The sequence below is a fragment of the Electrophorus electricus genome, chromosome 12 (genome assembly GCF_041902795.1).
Source record: "Electrophorus electricus isolate QZ-2024a chromosome 12, ASM4190279v1, whole genome shotgun sequence".
NCBI classification, from domain to species: domain Eukaryota; kingdom Metazoa; phylum Chordata; class Actinopteri; order Gymnotiformes; family Gymnotidae; genus Electrophorus; species Electrophorus electricus.
Window position 1 is genome coordinate 16,171,615 of NC_137508.1, and position 18,203 is coordinate 16,189,817.

The 18,203-nt window shown below is 42.5% G+C and overlaps 1 protein-coding gene across 10 annotated transcripts in view; it reads left to right on the forward strand.

The window, feature by feature from the left end:
- Window positions 1-245: 245 nt before the first annotated feature.
- The window catches only part of mymx (myomixer), a 43,638-nt gene continuing 25,680 nt past the window's right edge, over window positions 246-18,203 (forward strand). For 7 of the 10 annotated variants that reach the window (XR_014126722.1, XR_014126720.1, XM_081725238.1 and 4 more), the window contains exons 1-9: window positions 297-958; window positions 2,631-2,729; window positions 4,573-4,734; window positions 9,060-9,197; window positions 11,054-11,245; window positions 11,603-11,689; window positions 11,824-11,942; window positions 12,050-12,164; window positions 12,326-12,403. Coding sequence is in view for 8 of the 10 variants with exons in the window: in XM_081725238.1 (XP_081581364.1) it covers window positions 446-958; window positions 2,631-2,729; window positions 4,573-4,734; window positions 9,060-9,197; window positions 11,054-11,245; window positions 11,603-11,689; window positions 11,824-11,942; window positions 12,050-12,164; window positions 12,326-12,403 (1,503 nt within the window). In the remaining 2 variants the exon portion in view is untranslated. Of the gene's footprint in view, window positions 959-2,630; window positions 2,730-4,572; window positions 4,735-9,059; window positions 9,198-11,053; window positions 11,246-11,602; window positions 11,690-11,823; window positions 11,943-12,049; window positions 12,165-12,325; window positions 12,404-18,203 lie in introns of all 10 variants that reach the window. The other 3 variants (XM_081725242.1, XM_081725239.1, XM_081725240.1) reach the window with 3 other exon arrangements.

Sequence of the window (18,203 nt, forward strand, 5' to 3'; positions counted from 1 at the left end):
AACCTCCCCCTCCCGTTCCAGCTCTCTGCTTCTCTCTCTCTCTCTCTTTCTCTCCACAGTCAGGCAGCATGCCAGCCGTTGTGCTCTTGCTCCGCTCGGTGGTCATCAGACTTCTCAGTAGCAAATTAGCTGGCTCCGCTGTGCAGTTCCTCCGCAGGATCCTCACTGTGGTCGCTTGGCACCTTGGGAGCGCACTGCGCCACATTTGGGACCGGGTTCAATCTCAGGAGTGCAAAGAGGCCATCCTGGGCTGCGTCCTCTGCATTCTCAACATGCAGAAAAAAGTGGACAACTGAGATATCCTCCTCTCTTTTGCTTCATTCCTGTCTGCACTTTTTAGATGGTGAGTTTCAGACAGTGAAGAGGGAAGTAAGTAAAGGTTTCAGACTGTTAAACTTTTTGTTACTGAGTTGTATTTTTTTTATACACTTTGCTTAACGACACTATGTCAGAAAGCATTGTAAGAAAAATTCAGCCTTTCACAATCGGGACTAAACTGTCAGTGCCGGCTGTGCCAAAATATTCAGATGTGACAGAGGATAACATGTCAAATCGGTCGTTGGACAACTGCAAGCTACAGCACAATCTAAATGACAAGGTGTCTCTCTACCTTGACCAGCCTCAGATGTGTGTCTCTGAAAGGCATTGTGCGCCTGTAATGACCCAAGACACTCTAGAGAAGCGTTGTCAAGAGGAAATGGTGAAAGAGGATCACCTGAACAGAAACATAGCCTCTCCAACTGCTACTTCCAGAGCCATTCGAAAAATCACCATTTCTAGCAGTGTGGAAACCACCAAGGAAACAGAGATCCTAAGGGCAAAGCAGCGTGAAATGAAAATAAACCCAAATTCGGAGAACATTAACAACAATAATAACATCACAACTGACAGCGCACAACTTCCGAGGATAGTGGGGGTTAGCTGCGAAAAAAAACCAAGTTCCCATTTCAAGGTACCAGTAAGTAACTTATTGTTACTGTCAAATTTACTGTCCAATCTGGAAAGAAAGAAAGAAAGAAAGAAAGATAGATAGATAGATAGATAGATAGATAGATAGATAGATAGATAGATAGATAGATAGATAGATAGATAGATAGATAGATAGATAGATAGATAGATAGATAGATAGATAGATAGATAGATAGAAGAAAAGAAAAAGTATAAAAAATGAAAAGATAGCCTGTATCCTTAAGTGTTTACCATCAAGGAAAATAATGGGTAGATAAAAATGCTTTGCTGTTCCAGCAAATAAAATGTAGCAAATGTACCGATTAACAGTAATAAGTTCATTTAACATGTAGTCCGTTTAAAATATATCAGTCCCTCAAAAATGTCAAAGACTAGTTTTGTCTGTAGTGTCTGTTACAAATACAAAACTATAACAAATGAACAACAAAATCAAAATAAACCAGGCAAAAATGTTTAGACCTGTCTATTCACCTTTTCACTTCATGCTTTCAGATGCTAATTAATGGGGGTTTTTTTTGTATTTAAATAAATCTGCTAACCTTTCTAAGTATTGACTAACTCATTGGTAGTGTACGTGATAATACTGAACAGGCAATATCATAGGCACAGTTTCAAATTAGGGCTTGGTGTGAAGCATAAAACCTTTATGTTTCAAATGTTAGTTCCTTACAAAATTTCATAAGGACTTACAAAATGGAGATAGAATCAATTTATACTGCTCTGCCTTCACCAAACCTAGGTTAGTGTTAGTGTTATACAGCTCTGCTTTTACCTACCCACGTGAGTGTTAGTCTAGATTTATAATGCTCTGCGTTCACCATACCCAGGTGAAGGTTAGTCTAGATTTTTTGCCATCAGGCTCAGTTTTGAAATTTGCATGTTGACATGGACAGGAACACCTAATGGTCATTAAAAAGGGAAAAAGGCTAATACCTGTGGTAGGTCCTAGTAGGTTAGCTTCATGGTGACCAGATTACGATTATGATTATGATTTGATCTTTAGCAGACAAATCGGAGATTAATGAAATGCTAATTATTATTATTATTGTTGTTATTATTATTATTATTAGTTAAAAATGAACCTCCACAAATCACATACTGTACATTTTATCTCTGAAGTTGATTTAACTTAAACTGATATAATTCTGATAAATAGCACCAAACCTGCCCGAATATGAAAAGCCATTGTTTAAAAATCTTGTCCTTAGTTGTTTGCCAAAGCCACAGTGAGCAGTTAACTACATCATGTGAGTGCTATGGAAACGATAATACACTAATGTATTATTCATTCATGCTTCAGGGAGAATGATGAGGTCATCTTTCTTTCTTTCTGTCTGGACTTGCTATTCCATAGTTGATTGTACATTTATGCATGTAGCATAATGGGAACGATTGTAATTCTAATGAAAAGAAGTAGACTGAAGTTATGTATTTATGCAGTTAAAGCTTTTCCAGGAATGACTGCAGGATTTCAAATGATGTAAGTGATTCAGTTGAAAGGGCCATTCTGTAAATCCTACCTTGAGAATTTAGGGTAGTTTTAATACATCTATACAGATTCTATCCACTAGTGTCCTTAAAGGATTAAAGTAAGCAAAATCAACCAGACCCCGAAACTGCAGTGGTTCTAAATGTTATGTCTCCTTTTTATGTTTTTTTAGGTTTTGTTGCACAGAGACTCAAATAATGAACCAAGTAGCAGCAATGAGCAAACAAGTGGATTTCTGCTTAACTTGGAGAGATGTTTAGATGTCCAACAGGTGAATATTGTTCAAATAATATATTACTGAAATGAATTCTGTTATATTTTTTTCCCAAGCTTAGTTTGTAAAGGTTTTTCATAAGTGTCATTTTATTTTATTAATTATATTTTTTAAAAACTAAATCTAGGATATATCCTAGTTCATAGTATCATGCATATAGCACAGTTTCCTCTTTCTCTAAGAGCTGGTAAATAAGAACCTGCAAAAATTATGTATGTGCTTAATTTTACCTCTGCGGTAACTCAGAGCTTCTACATTTTCCACCCAGTATTTGTTAACTGCATCACAGGTGCTTAGGAGTCCTCAGACTGCAAAAAGGGTGATCTTAAGGAACCATTCAGAAGATATTTTAAGAGCTTTAAGAGCATAACTGAGTGGATATGTATGAGCATAACTTAGTGTATGTGTTTTGATCATGAATCACATTTTGAGTGGTGAGAGTTCAGCCACATCCAGATGTGCCTATCATAATGGTCCCTTGGAATTTAGGAAGTGATGTCATTTGTAAAAGGAGCCAAGCCTAAACAAATTATTATTTTAAATTTTCAGTTGGATTTTGTAAAAAGCAGTGTTGAAACATTTATGGCCATTTTGGGTTAATCTGAGTCAAGGCCCTAAGAAAACAAAATGCCCTTTGATCATATTGAGTATGTGGTATGACTACCTGTGCACCACCCGCCTGTTCAGGAGTTGCACAGCTTTTGTTATGGATGTTTATTTGCAATGTTAAGGTCTTTTGCCGGTCAAAACAAACAGGTTGCCTTGCCTCAGGTCTAAGACATGAGTCATTTGAAGCACATTTTGGTGTTGTGTAAGCCCAGCTACACATTTCAGAGAGGGGCAGGGAACTTCCATGTGGAAAACGTGAAGTCACACAGGATAGCAGGCAGCGGAAGACAGGACCCACACAGACATCTGCAGTACACAATGACACATCTCAGTATCTACTAAAATGAATGCAAATATGGTGCCCTTCAAAAACAGTAAAAATAAATAAATAAATGCAAATGATTGGTGGATGAAAAACAAAAGATTTCTTTGTCTGTGGTTACTGTAACACACAAATATGATGTTTTTGATTTATGACAAGAAGGGGGAAAAGCAAATAAGATTCGATGCTTTTTCCCTTCAATGCAGATGTTTCCTGGCTGAAGGAAGAGGGAACAAATTTCTGCCACTGAAATCTTAGCAGCCTTCCTAATTTGTCCTGATGGCCATCATCATCATTTGTTGTGCTGACAATTGCTCTTTGGCTAAACAAAACTTAGAAGCTGTTAGACATATGCTTGCAATGGATTTCTGATGTGTAAACTGTGTAATTAACTATTAAAATGGACAGTTTTACATTCCCTCCTGCTGAGGTGATTATGGTGCTGGCTAACTTTCCTCTTGATTCACCAATATGGTTTAGAGCTGCAGTCAATGCTTTTACCACACCCAGGCCAAGTTGGAGTGAAAGTTTTCCCATATGCCACCATTTTGAATGTAAAATAAGAAGAAATATTTGAATTCTTTTAAAATACTGCTGGAATGTGCAGTTTATTGTAACAGTAGTTAAAATAAACTGAAGATAACATGGTGTTTTAAAAAGATAGCTTTTCCATATTGGATTGGCACAAACTAATCAAATGTAATTTTAATAGTTGCCCTGTTTGGTAACTTAAAGTCCATTTAAGTCCAAATGTAATTTTTGATTGAGTTTGTGATCTTTTAGCAAGTACCAAATGATAGAATAAAGGCTTCTACCTTGTTGTTCAGAAATGTTTGCTTTGTGTTAGTTTTGTCTGGACAATTTCTGTGTGTTTTTGAGAATGTGTTTTGTCCAATCTTTTGCACACAGACTCCAGTGCTCCAATCCCAGTCACTCAAAAATGATCTTGTCAAGGGGAACAGCTCTCCCTGCAGACAAAACGAGGTCTCCATGGTTTCAAAAGTTTTGTCTGTTCAAAAGGACTACTTTTTCACACAGCAAAATGCACTCTTCAGCAAGGAGATATCTCAGGTATCACATTATTCTTATATATAATTATGTATTTTGCATCTTGCAAATCACATAATGCAGATTAGAATATCTGAATTCTATTTACTATGTATTTTATACTGGTATTTTAATTTTCACTGAAAATTATTTGTCCTTTCCTGATTTGTAGTGATGGACCTCTATGAGACTAATCATACTTTTCAACCTTTACAGCTGAGACTCTGATGAAAGATGAGAAATGATCTAATGTGCAAACAAGGGCATTGCTAAAGCTTAAAAAAGTAGTAGGCAAGGAAAAGTGCCTTAGAGAGATGGAAATTGACAGTCACTGTCCTCTGACAATACCACAAGTTTCAGCACCATCTCATGCTCATTATAACTTTTGTTCTTTCCTTTTTCATCTGGGGCATGGGAACAGGCAGGGGAGAGGGAAAGGGGTCCAGCCACAAGAGGAGCAATTATTTGGTGATGAGATCATTGTTTGGCCTCGTCTCTTCACGCCTCTTGCTCACTAGGATGATGCAGAGCGGCCTAAACTTTTGTCTTATCTCACGGCTATGCTGTTTCTGACATGCAAAGACATTTTTCAGAAAGTTCGGCTTAGGGACACTGGCCACAACTGCCTGGAGACATTGACCACTGAGAGTTTTTATGTTGATGGGTTTTTTTCTAGAGAGGAGCAAAACTGCATTCAGTATGAAAATTCATCTGTGTGTTAAGAGAGACCCTGTAACATGGCTTAGTGGTTCACACCAGTTGATCAATTTTTTTAGGAAATAGGTTTTAGACGTGTGCTTAGTTTTCATATGGTTCTAATCACATGCATATGTTTTTACAGTGTTTTAGTCAAGTAACAATGTTAGTTAAACTGTGTAACTATAGTAGCAGTGCAGAGTGGCATATAGTAGCATACAATGCCATAGAGTAGCACAGAATACTGTACAGCAGCATAGAGCAGATGAGCCTTATGATGAGTTTTAAAATCTCAAATAAAAAGCCCACAACCATCTTATTTACAATCTCCTTCTGTAAGAAGCTCTGTGAAACTTATTTAATTATATCTGGCTTCTGTAGAGACAGGAAAAAGCCCTTATTTTCACAATTAGTTAAACCATATAATGTATATGTATGATTTTTGCATCTAAATTATATCATAGTATAGTCCATAGTCCATTATTGTTAACATATACAGCTCCGGAAAAAAATAAGAGACCACTACAAAATTATCAGTTTCTCTAGTTTTACAATTGATGGGTATGTGTATATCCAGGCTGAGCAGTTTTGTTTTATCCTATAAACTACTGGAAATATTTCTTCCAAATTCCAGATAGAAATATTATATTTTAGAGCATGTTTTTTTATGAAAATGACTAATGGTCAAAATAACAAAACAGTTACAGAAATTTCAGACCACAAATAATGCAAAGAAAGCTCATATTAATTTATAAACAGTACAGTACCAATATTTCAACTAAGGATGAGTCAAGAAATATTTGGTAGAATAACCCTGATTCTTAATCACAGCTTGCATCTTGGCATGCTTTCCACCAGTCTTTCACATTGCTGTTGGATAACTTTATGCCACTCCTGGCACAGAAATTCCAGAAGCTCGGCTTTGTTTGATAGCTTGTGACCATCCATCTTCCTCTTGATGACTTTCCAGAGGTTTTCAATGGGTTCAGGTCTGGAGATTGGGCTGGCCATGAGAGGGTCTTGATCTGGTGGCCCCTCATCCACACTTTGATTGACCTGGGTGTATGACATGGAGCATTGTCCTGTTGAAAAAAACAATCATCAGAGTTGGGGAACATTGTCAGAGCAGAAGGAAGCAAGTTTTCTTCCAGCACAGTTTTGCAAGTGGTTTGATTCATGTGTCCTTCAAAAAGACAAGTCTACCCGATTCCAGCCTTGTTGAAACACCCCGAGATCATCACTGATCCTGTACCAAATTTCACAGTGGGTGTGAGACACTCTTGCTTGTATGCCTCTCCTGGTCTCCATCTAACCATTACACAACCACGTGTTGGACAAAGCTGAAAACTGCACTCATCAGAGAATATGACCTTATTCCAGTCTTCTACTGTCCAATCCTTATGGTCTTTCGCAAACTTCAGTCTGGCTCTTCTTTGCTTCTCAGTGATGAAGGGCTTTTTTCTAGCTTTGCATGGCTTCAGCCCTGCCTCCAGAAGCCTGTTTCGAACCGTACTCACTGTGCAATTCACCCCAGCTGCTGCATGCCATTCTTTCTGTAGGTCACTTGATGTCATCTTACGGTTAAGTGACATTCGAATTGAGGTGATGATCATCATGGACAGTAGAGAGTCATTTTTGACCTCTCCCAGTCTGTAGCTGTTGTTGTCCCATGTGTTTACTGCTCGACCTTGTTCTTGTGAACCGCAGTTTTTGAAATTTTCAAGATGGAAGCAACCTGATGCTTACTGTATCCCTCTGCCAGTAAAACTACAATTGAACCCTTCTTTTCCTTATTAAGAACCATTTTTTTCAACTCTTTTGGCATGGTCTGTAGCTGTATTTTGACTACACTTACTTTTTGGGTAGTCCTAGCACTACCTTTCCCATCTAGCTAGTTCTATAATAAGAGAATAGTGATGAGAGCAGCAGTGGTTTTTATACTGTTGCTCGTTAGAATAGGATTTTGTTAAGGATTTTGTTGATACCTGTTCAGCATCTCATTAAGTAGAATGAGGTGTGTCTGTGAAGGAATTCAACAAACACTTGAATGGAATGGCTGCTGTACATGTGCAGATGCTGATTTAAGAAAAAAACTGAAGTGGTCTCATTTTCTTTTGGATCTGTATATTGTTAAATCTGGCAAAGAAGCTTCGATGTTTATGAGAAATAAATGAAGCTTGAACCAGGAGTTCAAGACTCTAGTAGCAAAAGACTAACTACTCATTTACTTATACTTTTAAATAAAAGATGATTTGAGGAGACAAGATCATACAGAGGCAAATGTCTTGTAAAGATTACATAATTAAAACTGGGCCTCTTTTAATAACAAAGGACTCCCTGAGTGAAGCAGTGTTTCTCTGTGGCTACCAGTAGAGATAGAAGAGGCACTGTTTACACAAAATTTGAAAACAGAAATACCCCAAGACTCAAGAACACTGTTAGTCACCAGTTCTTAGAAAAATATGTTATGATTACAAATGCTTTAAACTATATTTTAAATCAATATTTTAAAATATAATAATTATTTCCAAAAACATTCACAAAAATGAACCTCTTTAATCACAACCCACTATCAATAACCCACCATATTGATTGCTCTAGATATGACGAGCTCATTTCAATATCTACTCAAATACTCTGACCTGGGTGGGCGTTTGAAGACCACACAGTGGTTGGTCATATATTGTGTTCATACCAAATAAACACGGCTGGGATCTTTCTTGATTTGGCCACCTGTTTTTGATTTCAACACAGATGTAGCTAGAAATGGCAGTTTCAAAAGGACCTGTGCAACTTGCAAGCCAGCCAAAAGAAACTTGTGTTGTGAATAACACATTTGCAGAACAGAGAAGTCTACTTGAAATGTTTCTGAAGTGTTACTGTATGTGAAGACAGAAGTAACTGTTCCTCCATGAGGAATGATAGTACTGGAGCCTTAGAGCTGTTCTGGAGTTGCTGAAGTTCCTCTCAGATATATAACATAAACTACTCTAATTTTGAAATGAATTTGTTTAATACAGTGTTTCAAGACTGAAGATCTTAATGGAGCAGGAGAGCAAGAAATTGACTTTAAATACCTTTAAATACATAGAATGTCAAAGTCAAATTTATTTATATAATACTTTTTACAACACATGTTTGCACAAAGCATCTTTACAAATGTCTGGGTCAAGATCCCTAATGAGCAAAAACACCCTGGGTGGATTAAGGAAGAACCCTTGGGAGGAGCAAGACTCAAGAGGGAACCCATCCTCCCTAGGCATCCCAGCTTATAAACAGTCCATGATATACTACATCACGTATAGTCCATATGAGTGCAGAACAGCAAGTTGAACAGCATTTCAGATGGTTAGATATATTTAGATCAGTTCAGTGTAGGTGCAGGAGTCTCAGCTTTTCCAGTGCTTGTAAGGTGTCATATGATAATATTTCAGAAGTAAAATACAAAGTAAAAATGTAAAGGAAAAGTAGAAAAAGGACAAATACATACACATACTCGTACACAGAGATAATAATGTATACCTCTTTTTTGAAGTTTAATGAATTCAATTAAATCAATTAAAACCTTATACAAAGCAGGGAAAATTACATACCTGTGAACTGAAAAACTTTGTAAATAACAACAGATTTTTTATTTCTGTTAACTCATTTAGGCTGAGGCATGGATCCAAGAGAAGCTAAAGAAACTCAAAGATATTCAGACATGTTCCATGATGGATTGGGAGGAAGTGACCCAGACTCTCCAGAGAGACCTGAAGGACTTTGAGAACACACTCATTCAGCTTAACCAGGTGATTTCAATGCCTGATACCTTCTTTAATGAAACATGAATGAACTTTACTATGTCTACTAATTATGATGAAAACAAATTTAGTAAGTGCTTTCTGCACGTTTAAGGCTTCAAAAATGTAAATGGACACAAAAAAAGTCATTTTGTTATTAAATGACAGCTTGCAAATGTAATTTCCCGAGTGCCGCACAGCAAGGAGCAGGATGCATAGACTTCTCTCGACATAGACAGACATTTATTCATACAAGACCCAAACGATAAACAATATGGCGCTCACACATTACAGACACCATGGTACAACATACAGTGGTAAACATACAAAAAAAGATACAAGGTACAAGGTGCAGGTGTGTGTTAACAAGGGGATATGGCAACAGACAAGGCAGTCACATTGAACACAGTCAACAGTAAACTACCACTGCACATAGCGTCTGTATCACGTGCTCAGTGGGAAGAGGAGCGTACCGTGACAGTACCCCCCCAAGGGTGCAGCTCCCATGGCATCCTTATTCAGGACAGCAAACCCCAGGCCACCGTGGCATGGTAAAGCCTGGTGCCCACCCAACACAATGCGAGCTAGGAGGTCAAGGAAGGTCTCTCAACACATGACAGGGAAGGTCTGTGCCTCTCCCAGGGCAGTACGGTGATGCTCCGTGGTGGGTCTGATAGCTTCAGTAGGCAGGAGCCTTGACGGAGCCAGAAGCATTGCGGATAACAGTGACAGCAGCAGCCTCAACTGGATGGGAAGTGTAGTGGAGACCAGCAGCCTCAACGGGACTGGAAGCACTGTGGTGATAATCGATGACAGCAGCCTTAGCGGGACCCAGCCAAGACAGACAACATAATGCACCCACATGGGCCCTACAGGATACTCAGAGGGGCACGTCCACCCTGGGTCCAGATGTGCTAATTCAGACTACAGCCTACACATCACCAGCTGCCCAGGGAAAGCCCATCATGGAGGCAAAGCCCTTGAGGCAATCCTGGGCTTTGGGTGGACCTGCCAAGTTCTGGAAGAGAAAGAGAGAGAAGAGACAGGAGAAGCACTAGCTGGAGACCTAGCTAGACCCACTAGACCACCCAATCAGATCCCTATGGGCCTGGCCCGGTAGCACTAGCCACCCCTAAGAAATTCCAGGGGGGTTCCCTTCCTTGCCTGGAATAGGCTGTGTCCTCCTCCTCCAGTGTGGCCTGTCCTGATAGCTTGACCTTAAGAGCATCCCTGTGAGCAGTTCTGTGGTGGTCAAGTGAGTTGGTGTCCTGTGGTCGGCCATTCTTTGATGGCCAGAGTGCTACAGGGCAAGGAGCAGGACACACAGACCTCTCTTGATGTAGACATTTATTCACACAAGACACAAACTAGAAACAATATGGTACTCACACATTACCAGATAGTGCAGTATGATGTAAATAATAAACAACAGGTACAAGAACTTGCCATGTGTTAACAACTAACATGAACATGAACAATGACCGACATCATGGTACAACACACAGGGGTTTAAATACAAACAAAGACAAAACAAAGAATATGGTGCATTGTGTGTTAACAAGCGAGTGTGGCAACAAACAAGTCACATTGAACACAATCCACTCCCACTGCATGTGCCGGGCTGTCCCACGTGGTCAGTGGGAAGGGGAGTGTACCATGACAGCAAAAGCCATACATTAATTAAATAAGGTCAGGACAAGAGAGACATGGTAGAAAGTAATACTCTAGAAACTTCAAGTCTTCAGCAGAACACCAGTCAATGAATCTCTTTCTCATTTTAAATGCTCTTGACTGACATGTCTGCTATCTTATAAGCACTTGTGAAGACATTCCAAGTGACCTTTAGATATAATCGGTTGATACAGATGGGAGAGCAATTGATGTGCAAGCTGAACCCAACCTCTGATATGGTGAGGAAGCAGCTCAGCCAGCTCAGAGACCAGTGGAACACACTTAAACAGACAGCTGCCAATCAAACCAGAGTAATTAGTGGATTCCAAAGTCTGCATGAATTCAACAAGAAGGTGGATAAGCTGGAGGCCTGGATCAAACAGAAGGTAAATAAATTCCATCCCATGATGTAGAAATTCGGAAATTTTAAAATTTTACTGCCATTTTTTAATTGTCTATACTAGATAAACCAAAGATCCCTCAAACAATTCCCAGAATTGGTTTGCCTTTATTGCCCTGGAAAATTTTAATAGTGATTCATATTATTCCCTTTATCTATCTCATCAATATTTTAAAATCTTTCAGCTTCCAGCAGTCTAAGATGTTGCATAACAAGACCATTCTGTTACCTCTCTTCTGTGGTAGCTAGGTTAATTTAAAACAACAGTAGCTTTCCTCAAAGAAAAGCAATAGCTGGGCTGAAACAATTAGGATTGTGAAGCAAACACTTTTATATGTGCCAGCAGGAAGAAGAGCCATCGCTGGCCAGCCCCCTTGGAGAAAACAATGATAAGTTGCAGCTGACTCGACAGTTACTAGATTTGAAACAGGTGAGGCCTTTTAAAATAAGCCATCAAAATCTCAGTAAGAGATAACCGCAGACATTTATAAGCATAGCATCATCATGCCACTACAGAATGTATATCTGAAGTAAATTTCTGAAGTATTTTCTATATCATTTTAGGATAAGCAGCTATATAGAAACCTTCATGAGGAGATCAACCAACTGGCTCTCAAACTGGAGAAACAGGGAAAGGGTGAGGGAAAGAACATTTCCACTAGGAGGAAGCACATTAACAAAATGTGAGTTATAAATCCCACTTATGATAATTCCCACAGAGCCAGCGCTCATTTATTGAAGTGGGACCACATGTACTGGTTTCAATACAGTATGTATCTTTGGGTTCTAGGTGGTTGAAAATTCAGTCCCACCTAAAAGACTGTCAGGACAATCTACAGCTCGCTTTGGAAGCCTCCACCTTCTTCCAGCAGGCTGATAATTTCATTGCTTCTGTCAACAACATGGTAATAATCATTTCTTGGTAATGTTCCTATCTATAGAATAGTTTTTCATTAATCTCAGTCCACCACACACAAAAAGTGCCACAAAAATGCACAGCTATTTTCATTTTTAGCACACAGATGTAATGATATGACTTTGGCAACCTTCTTTACTTGATATCCAGAGAAAAGCCCTTTCTGTAACCAATCAAGCTACGTTCAGTGGAGATGGGGAGATTCTGGATATTGCGAGCCAAATTATGGTAAGTAATCTAAAATCTAAATTTAATTAGCCTTAGGTTGAACAGAGGACAAACAAAGCATATATATGCTGTAATGTGGACTTGAACCCAGGTCACAAAAGTGAGGATACCAACAGCCCACTGGGCGAGCAACCACGCTCTAAGAATGCTAGGCCCGTGTGCAAAACAGTTAGATCGTAGAAACAAGAAAAGTAAATAACCAAAAGGTGGTGAGTGAACCTCGTCTGCTTTGTTGCAAGATGAATACCCACTAGATTGTGGCAGCTATAAAACTACCTGCCCGTAAAAGGGATGGAGGATGACAAAACTAGAGGAAAAACTAAACACCATGCCGAGCATGGGAAAAGGGACAACCAAGGATGCAACGGGAAGAATGGCAGCCCCAATGCCCTGGGGAAAACCAAACTAAAACATCCCAAACAAAACCATAAAACAGGGAGGAACTGTAATGGCTAAGGGGAGCCTTGGGAGAGAGACAGATTTGAGGGGGAAAATGCTTGACCGTGTATGCTGGCGCACCGTTCACCATGCGTGGACCCGGCGGGTTGGAGGGGCCCACCGAACACAATACGAGCCTATGGCAAGACACGTGGAAAGTGGGGTGGACTCTCAACGACAGGGGAATGGCAAGGCGATAAGAGACAGGGTTAATGCAGTGAAGGACCTTGAACGGCCCAATGTAGCAAGGATCGAGTTTGCGGGGATACCCTCTCAAAGGCAAGTCCTTGGCCAATAGCCAAACCCGCTGTCCAGGCCAATAAGTCGGCGCTGGTCGCTGTCTCTTGTTGGTGTAATGTTTCTGAGCTGCAGCAGCAGATAAGAGCCCTGTGTGCCCTTCGCCAGGCTAAGTGGCAGCGCCTGACTGTCCTCTCCTGATCGCTGGGACAGAACTGCACCAACACCGACCTCAGATGCATCCACCTCAATGATAAATGGAAGCTCTGCATCAGGGAGCTGAAGAATAGGAGCCATGATTAGATGGTGCTTTAGTTCTTTGAACGCTTGCTGGCCTTTAGTGGACCAGCACAACTGTTCAGATGCCTAAATGGTCAACGCGGTCAGTGGTGTTGCAACCATGCTAAAGTTCTTGATGAACCTGCAGTAGAAGTTTGTGAAGCCCAGGAAGCATTGGACCAGATGCACTGAGGTGGGTCTAGGCCAGTTTTCCACAGCCCATACCTTGGCCATACCTCTAACTTGATGACGGTGCTGGAGCAAACCCGCGAGGGTGTCCAACGCCCGATGCAGACTGGAACCTTCGATGCAAAAATTATTTCCAAATTAGGCACCTGGAACGTTAGAACTCTCTGCGAAGGTGCGAAGCTCGCCCAGCTTCTACATGAATTTGACAACTACAATCTTGACATATTGGGCATCTCCGAAATGCGTTGGACTGGATCGGGAAAGATCGTAAGTGATGGCAAGTCAGTCCTGTATTCAGGACATGTGGAGCACCATATTCATGGTGTCGGATTGGTGCTTAGTAAAAAGGCATCATGTGCACTGCTTGGATGGAAACCTATCAACGATCGCATCATCATGGCGCGATTTCAATCAAGACACGCTAAAACTTCCATTATCCAAGTATATGCTCCAACCGAAGACTCCGATGACGATCAGAAGGATACGTTCTACGGACTGCTACAAAACACCATTGATGAAATCCCGACCCATGACGTTAAATTTCTCATCGGTGATTTCAATGCGCAAATTACCGACAACCGTTGTGGCTTAGAAAACATCATTGGTCCACACAGTTCGGGGCGACAGACCAACGATAATGGTGAACGACTACTATCCTTTAGCAATATGAACAATTTCTGCATTGGTAACACATACTTCCGACACAAAAACATCCATAAGAAAACCTGGCGATCGCCGGATGGAGCCACATACAATGAAATTGACTTTATCTGTATCTCTCGGCGATGGCGTTCAGCACTGTTGGACGTCAGAGCCTATCGCGGAGCGGACGTTGGATCAGACCATTATCTCGTACGATCCTCAATTCAGTTACGGCTCAAATGGAGAGAACAAAAGCAATGACAACGTCCTTACGCTGTGGAGATGCTGAAAGAACCTGCCGCGGTCAAACAATTCCAACTGGAGTTGAGAAATCGGTTCGAGCTACTCCAAGATGCAGGCGACATTGACGAATACTGGATGGCATTCAAACAAGCAGTCATAGAAACGGTAAAGGAAACCGTGGGTCGCTGATGCGGGACACAGAAAGAACGTTGGATACGGGACCCAACTTGGAGCCTGATTGACGAAAGGAAAATCGCAAAATGCCGACGCGAACAGGCAAAAGCTGACCCTGACAAGGAAACCACAGCAGAGCAATATCGGCAACTGGATAGGGCAGTCAAATGAAGCTGCAAATCTGACAAGAAGGCATGGTTGGAATGCAAAGGAGCCGAAGCACATGAGGCGGCTAGCAAGAATGACAATAAGACGCTGTACTGCATTGTACGAGAGTTGACTGGGGCATGGAGCAACTCAAGTGCACCCATCAAAAACAAAGATGGGGTGTTTCTGCTCACCAGAGAAGAACAAGACGCGTGCTGGATAGAACACTTCAAGGAAACCTTGAACCAGCCTACCCCTGCCAACACCTATGACTTTGGCGCCACACCGCCACCTCCAGACCTGGTAGTTAATCTTTATCTAATCACTATCGAGGAAACTAAGGTGGCTATTCGAACACTCAAAGCCAACAAAGCACCCGGCCTAGATGAGATAGCAACGGAAATACTAAAGCACGGTGGAGACGCAATTGCAAACACCCTCACAGTGCTGTTCAACAAGTGCTGGCAAGATCAGAGCGTCCCAAGTGACTGGAGGAAAGGAGTAATCGTTAAACTCCCCAAGAAAGGCAATAACACCGACTGCAACAATTGGCGGGGCATTACACTCCTCTTGGTTCCTGGGAAAGTCTTCTGCAGCGTTCTATTATGGCACCTACAACATGCAGTGGACAAAATTCTCCGGGAAGAGCAAGCCGGATTCAGAGTGGGCCGATCGTGCAGTGAGCAGATTTACATGCTTCGTAATATCATCGAACAGTGCATCGAATTCCAGCGCCTCCTGCTCATCAACTTTATCGACTTCAAAAAGGCTTTTGATAGCGTCCACAGGGGCTCCTTGTGGAAAATTTTACGAGCCTATGGCATTCTACAATGGTTTGTCAACGTCTTCCAGAACCTATATATCAGCTCTAGCTGCTGCGTCAGGACAGACGATGGCTACACAGACTTCTTCAACATCGAAACCGGAGTCAAGCAAGGATGTATCCTGTCGCCAATTCTCTTTTTGCTCACAGTCGACTACGTCATGAAAAAGGTGATGATGAGCCCAGTGAATCCCTTGGACAAATGGATCTCATCTCACTGATCTCGATTTCGCAGACAACATTGCCTTGCTAGCAAATACAAAACCGGTTCTACAATCCATGACAACATGCCTTGAGGGTGAAGCGGAAAAGGTTGGCTTGCGCATTAACACAGACAAAACCAAGGCCATGCGGGTGAATCGTCAAACCAAGGTGCAGATAACTATTGGGCAGCAAACGGTGGAGGACATCGACGAGTTCACATATCTCGGCAGCATAGTATCCAATAATGACGGTGGCTCAGAAGCGGACGTTCGATGTAGGATCGGAAAGGCGGCGGGTGTGTTCCAGCATCTATGCTGCATCTGGTCCTCAACAACAATCAATACAGGAATCAAAATGCATCTGTACTCCACGATCAGGCCCCAAAAGGGAGAATAGGAGGCCTCAAGGGGGACTGGAGCCTGGGAGGAAGTTTATGGCCATGTCATATGGCCGGTGGGGAGGCAATAGTTGGGTCTTCTGTTAAATGCTTCCCCGAGGTTCCAGTATTCCTGGGGGACTTGAGACAGGTCCAGACCATCACTATGACCAGATTATGACCAGACCCAGACCGAGGCTTGGGTGGCTGCCAACAGGAGGTTTGCCATGTCAAACCCCAAGACACCACTCAGTGGGTCAGCCAGTCCACATGGGGATTATGTCGCTGAAGCCAGGGGTACCCCAAAATCAGTTGCAAGTCAGGAGCCTGGATAATATACAGCGCAATCTGTTCAGTGTGTGGGCCAACTCACAATGTGACTGGACGAGTCTGATGGCTAACAACCCCTGGCTCAAGGGACCGACCATCGATGGTGGCAATGGGTGGGGGTTCGTCCAGTGGGACCAGTGGCAGGGCTAAGTTGTTGGCTAACCTAGCGTCGAGAAAGTTGCCTGCCACTCCAGAGTCCATAAATGCCTGGAGATGTGTTTCAGACATTCCCCAAGCAATTGTGGTACTGAGGAACAACCCTTGAGCTCGGGGAGGACTGGTTGACTCCATCAGAGGTCCTCACTCCCTTGACATTGTCTTTTCCTTGGAGCTCAGGACAAGCTGGGCAGAGATCACCCAAGCTTCCACAGTACAGACACCTCCCCTCCCGCACCTGAGCATCTCGCTCACTTCGGGAAAGGCAGGTGTGTCCGAGCTGCATTGGCTGGAATCTGGACTTCCCCTGCTTGTCAGGCACATGAACAGAGCTAAGAGCATGCGGAGCTTCGTGAGAGCCTCAACTGATCTCTGGTCCCTGTGCTCTGTGCCTCTCCCATATGCGATTGTCAATTCGCAATACCAGATCGATCAGGTCATCGCGAGAGGCAGGAGTATCTTGGTGAACCAGTTTGTCTTTAAGCTCCTCACTGAGGCCCTTTGGAAAGCGCCAGTCATCGCTGTGGGGTTCCATCCACTCTTGGACACCAGAGTGTGGAATTCAATAGCGTAATCGGCCACCGCTCTTTTCCCCTGCCGTATATAAAGGAGAGGGGAAGCTTTCTCCCCTCCAGTGACTGGATGGTGAAAAGTCCGCTTGAGGGCAGCAGTGAACTCTGTCACAGTGGAACATACATCTGTTTGGTGCTCCCAGACGTGGGGTAGCCAGAGCCTGCCCAGTCAGAAGGGAGATGATGTATGCCACCTTAGCTCACTCAGTGGGGAACCAAGGGGGCTGCTGCTCAAAAGCCAGTGAGTATTGAAGGAGGAACCCCCTACATCCTCCTGCCTCACTGGCATAGCACTGAGGGGCAGGGAGCAACAGCTCCGAGTGCAAGGTAGGCAGGATTTGGGCTGGCTCTGCCGCTGCTTCCTCCTGATTAGGGGCAGCCAAAGGCACTGGTGCTCATGTCAGGAGGTATGTCAGGGCCTGCAACTGAGAAGTGATCTGTTGCAGGGCCTGCTCATGTCGACCAACAGTCACCCCCTGATTAGTCAGAACCACCTTCACCTGTGCTAGGTCTAACTGTTGAGCTGGGTCCATGGCTGGGTCTTTCTATAACATGGGCTCAAACCCAGGTCAGATAGGTGAGGATACCAACAGCCTACTGGGTGAGCAACCACACTCTAATGATGGTAGGCCTGTGTGCGAAACAGTTAGATTGTAGAACTGGTAAAAGAGGGAGGAACTGTAATGGCTAAGGGGAGCCTTGGGAGAGAGACAGATTTAAGGGGGAAAACTGGAGAGGGGATGGGACGTGTAAAAACATGGACACCCTCGCAGCACAGAAGTGAGTTGTAACACAAGGGCTCACAGACCTTAATACCCAAAGTTACCAGCTAAGAGCTTGGCTCAGAACTTTGGCAAAGACCCAGCACTGAGTGACTGGTCACTGGGCTTATATAGGCCTAGCCCAGCTGTTGGGCAGTAAGCCTGATTAGTAGTGTGCCTGACTTGAGGTCTCCCTCTGGTGGTCGGAGGGGGCCTTGGCCTGGCACCG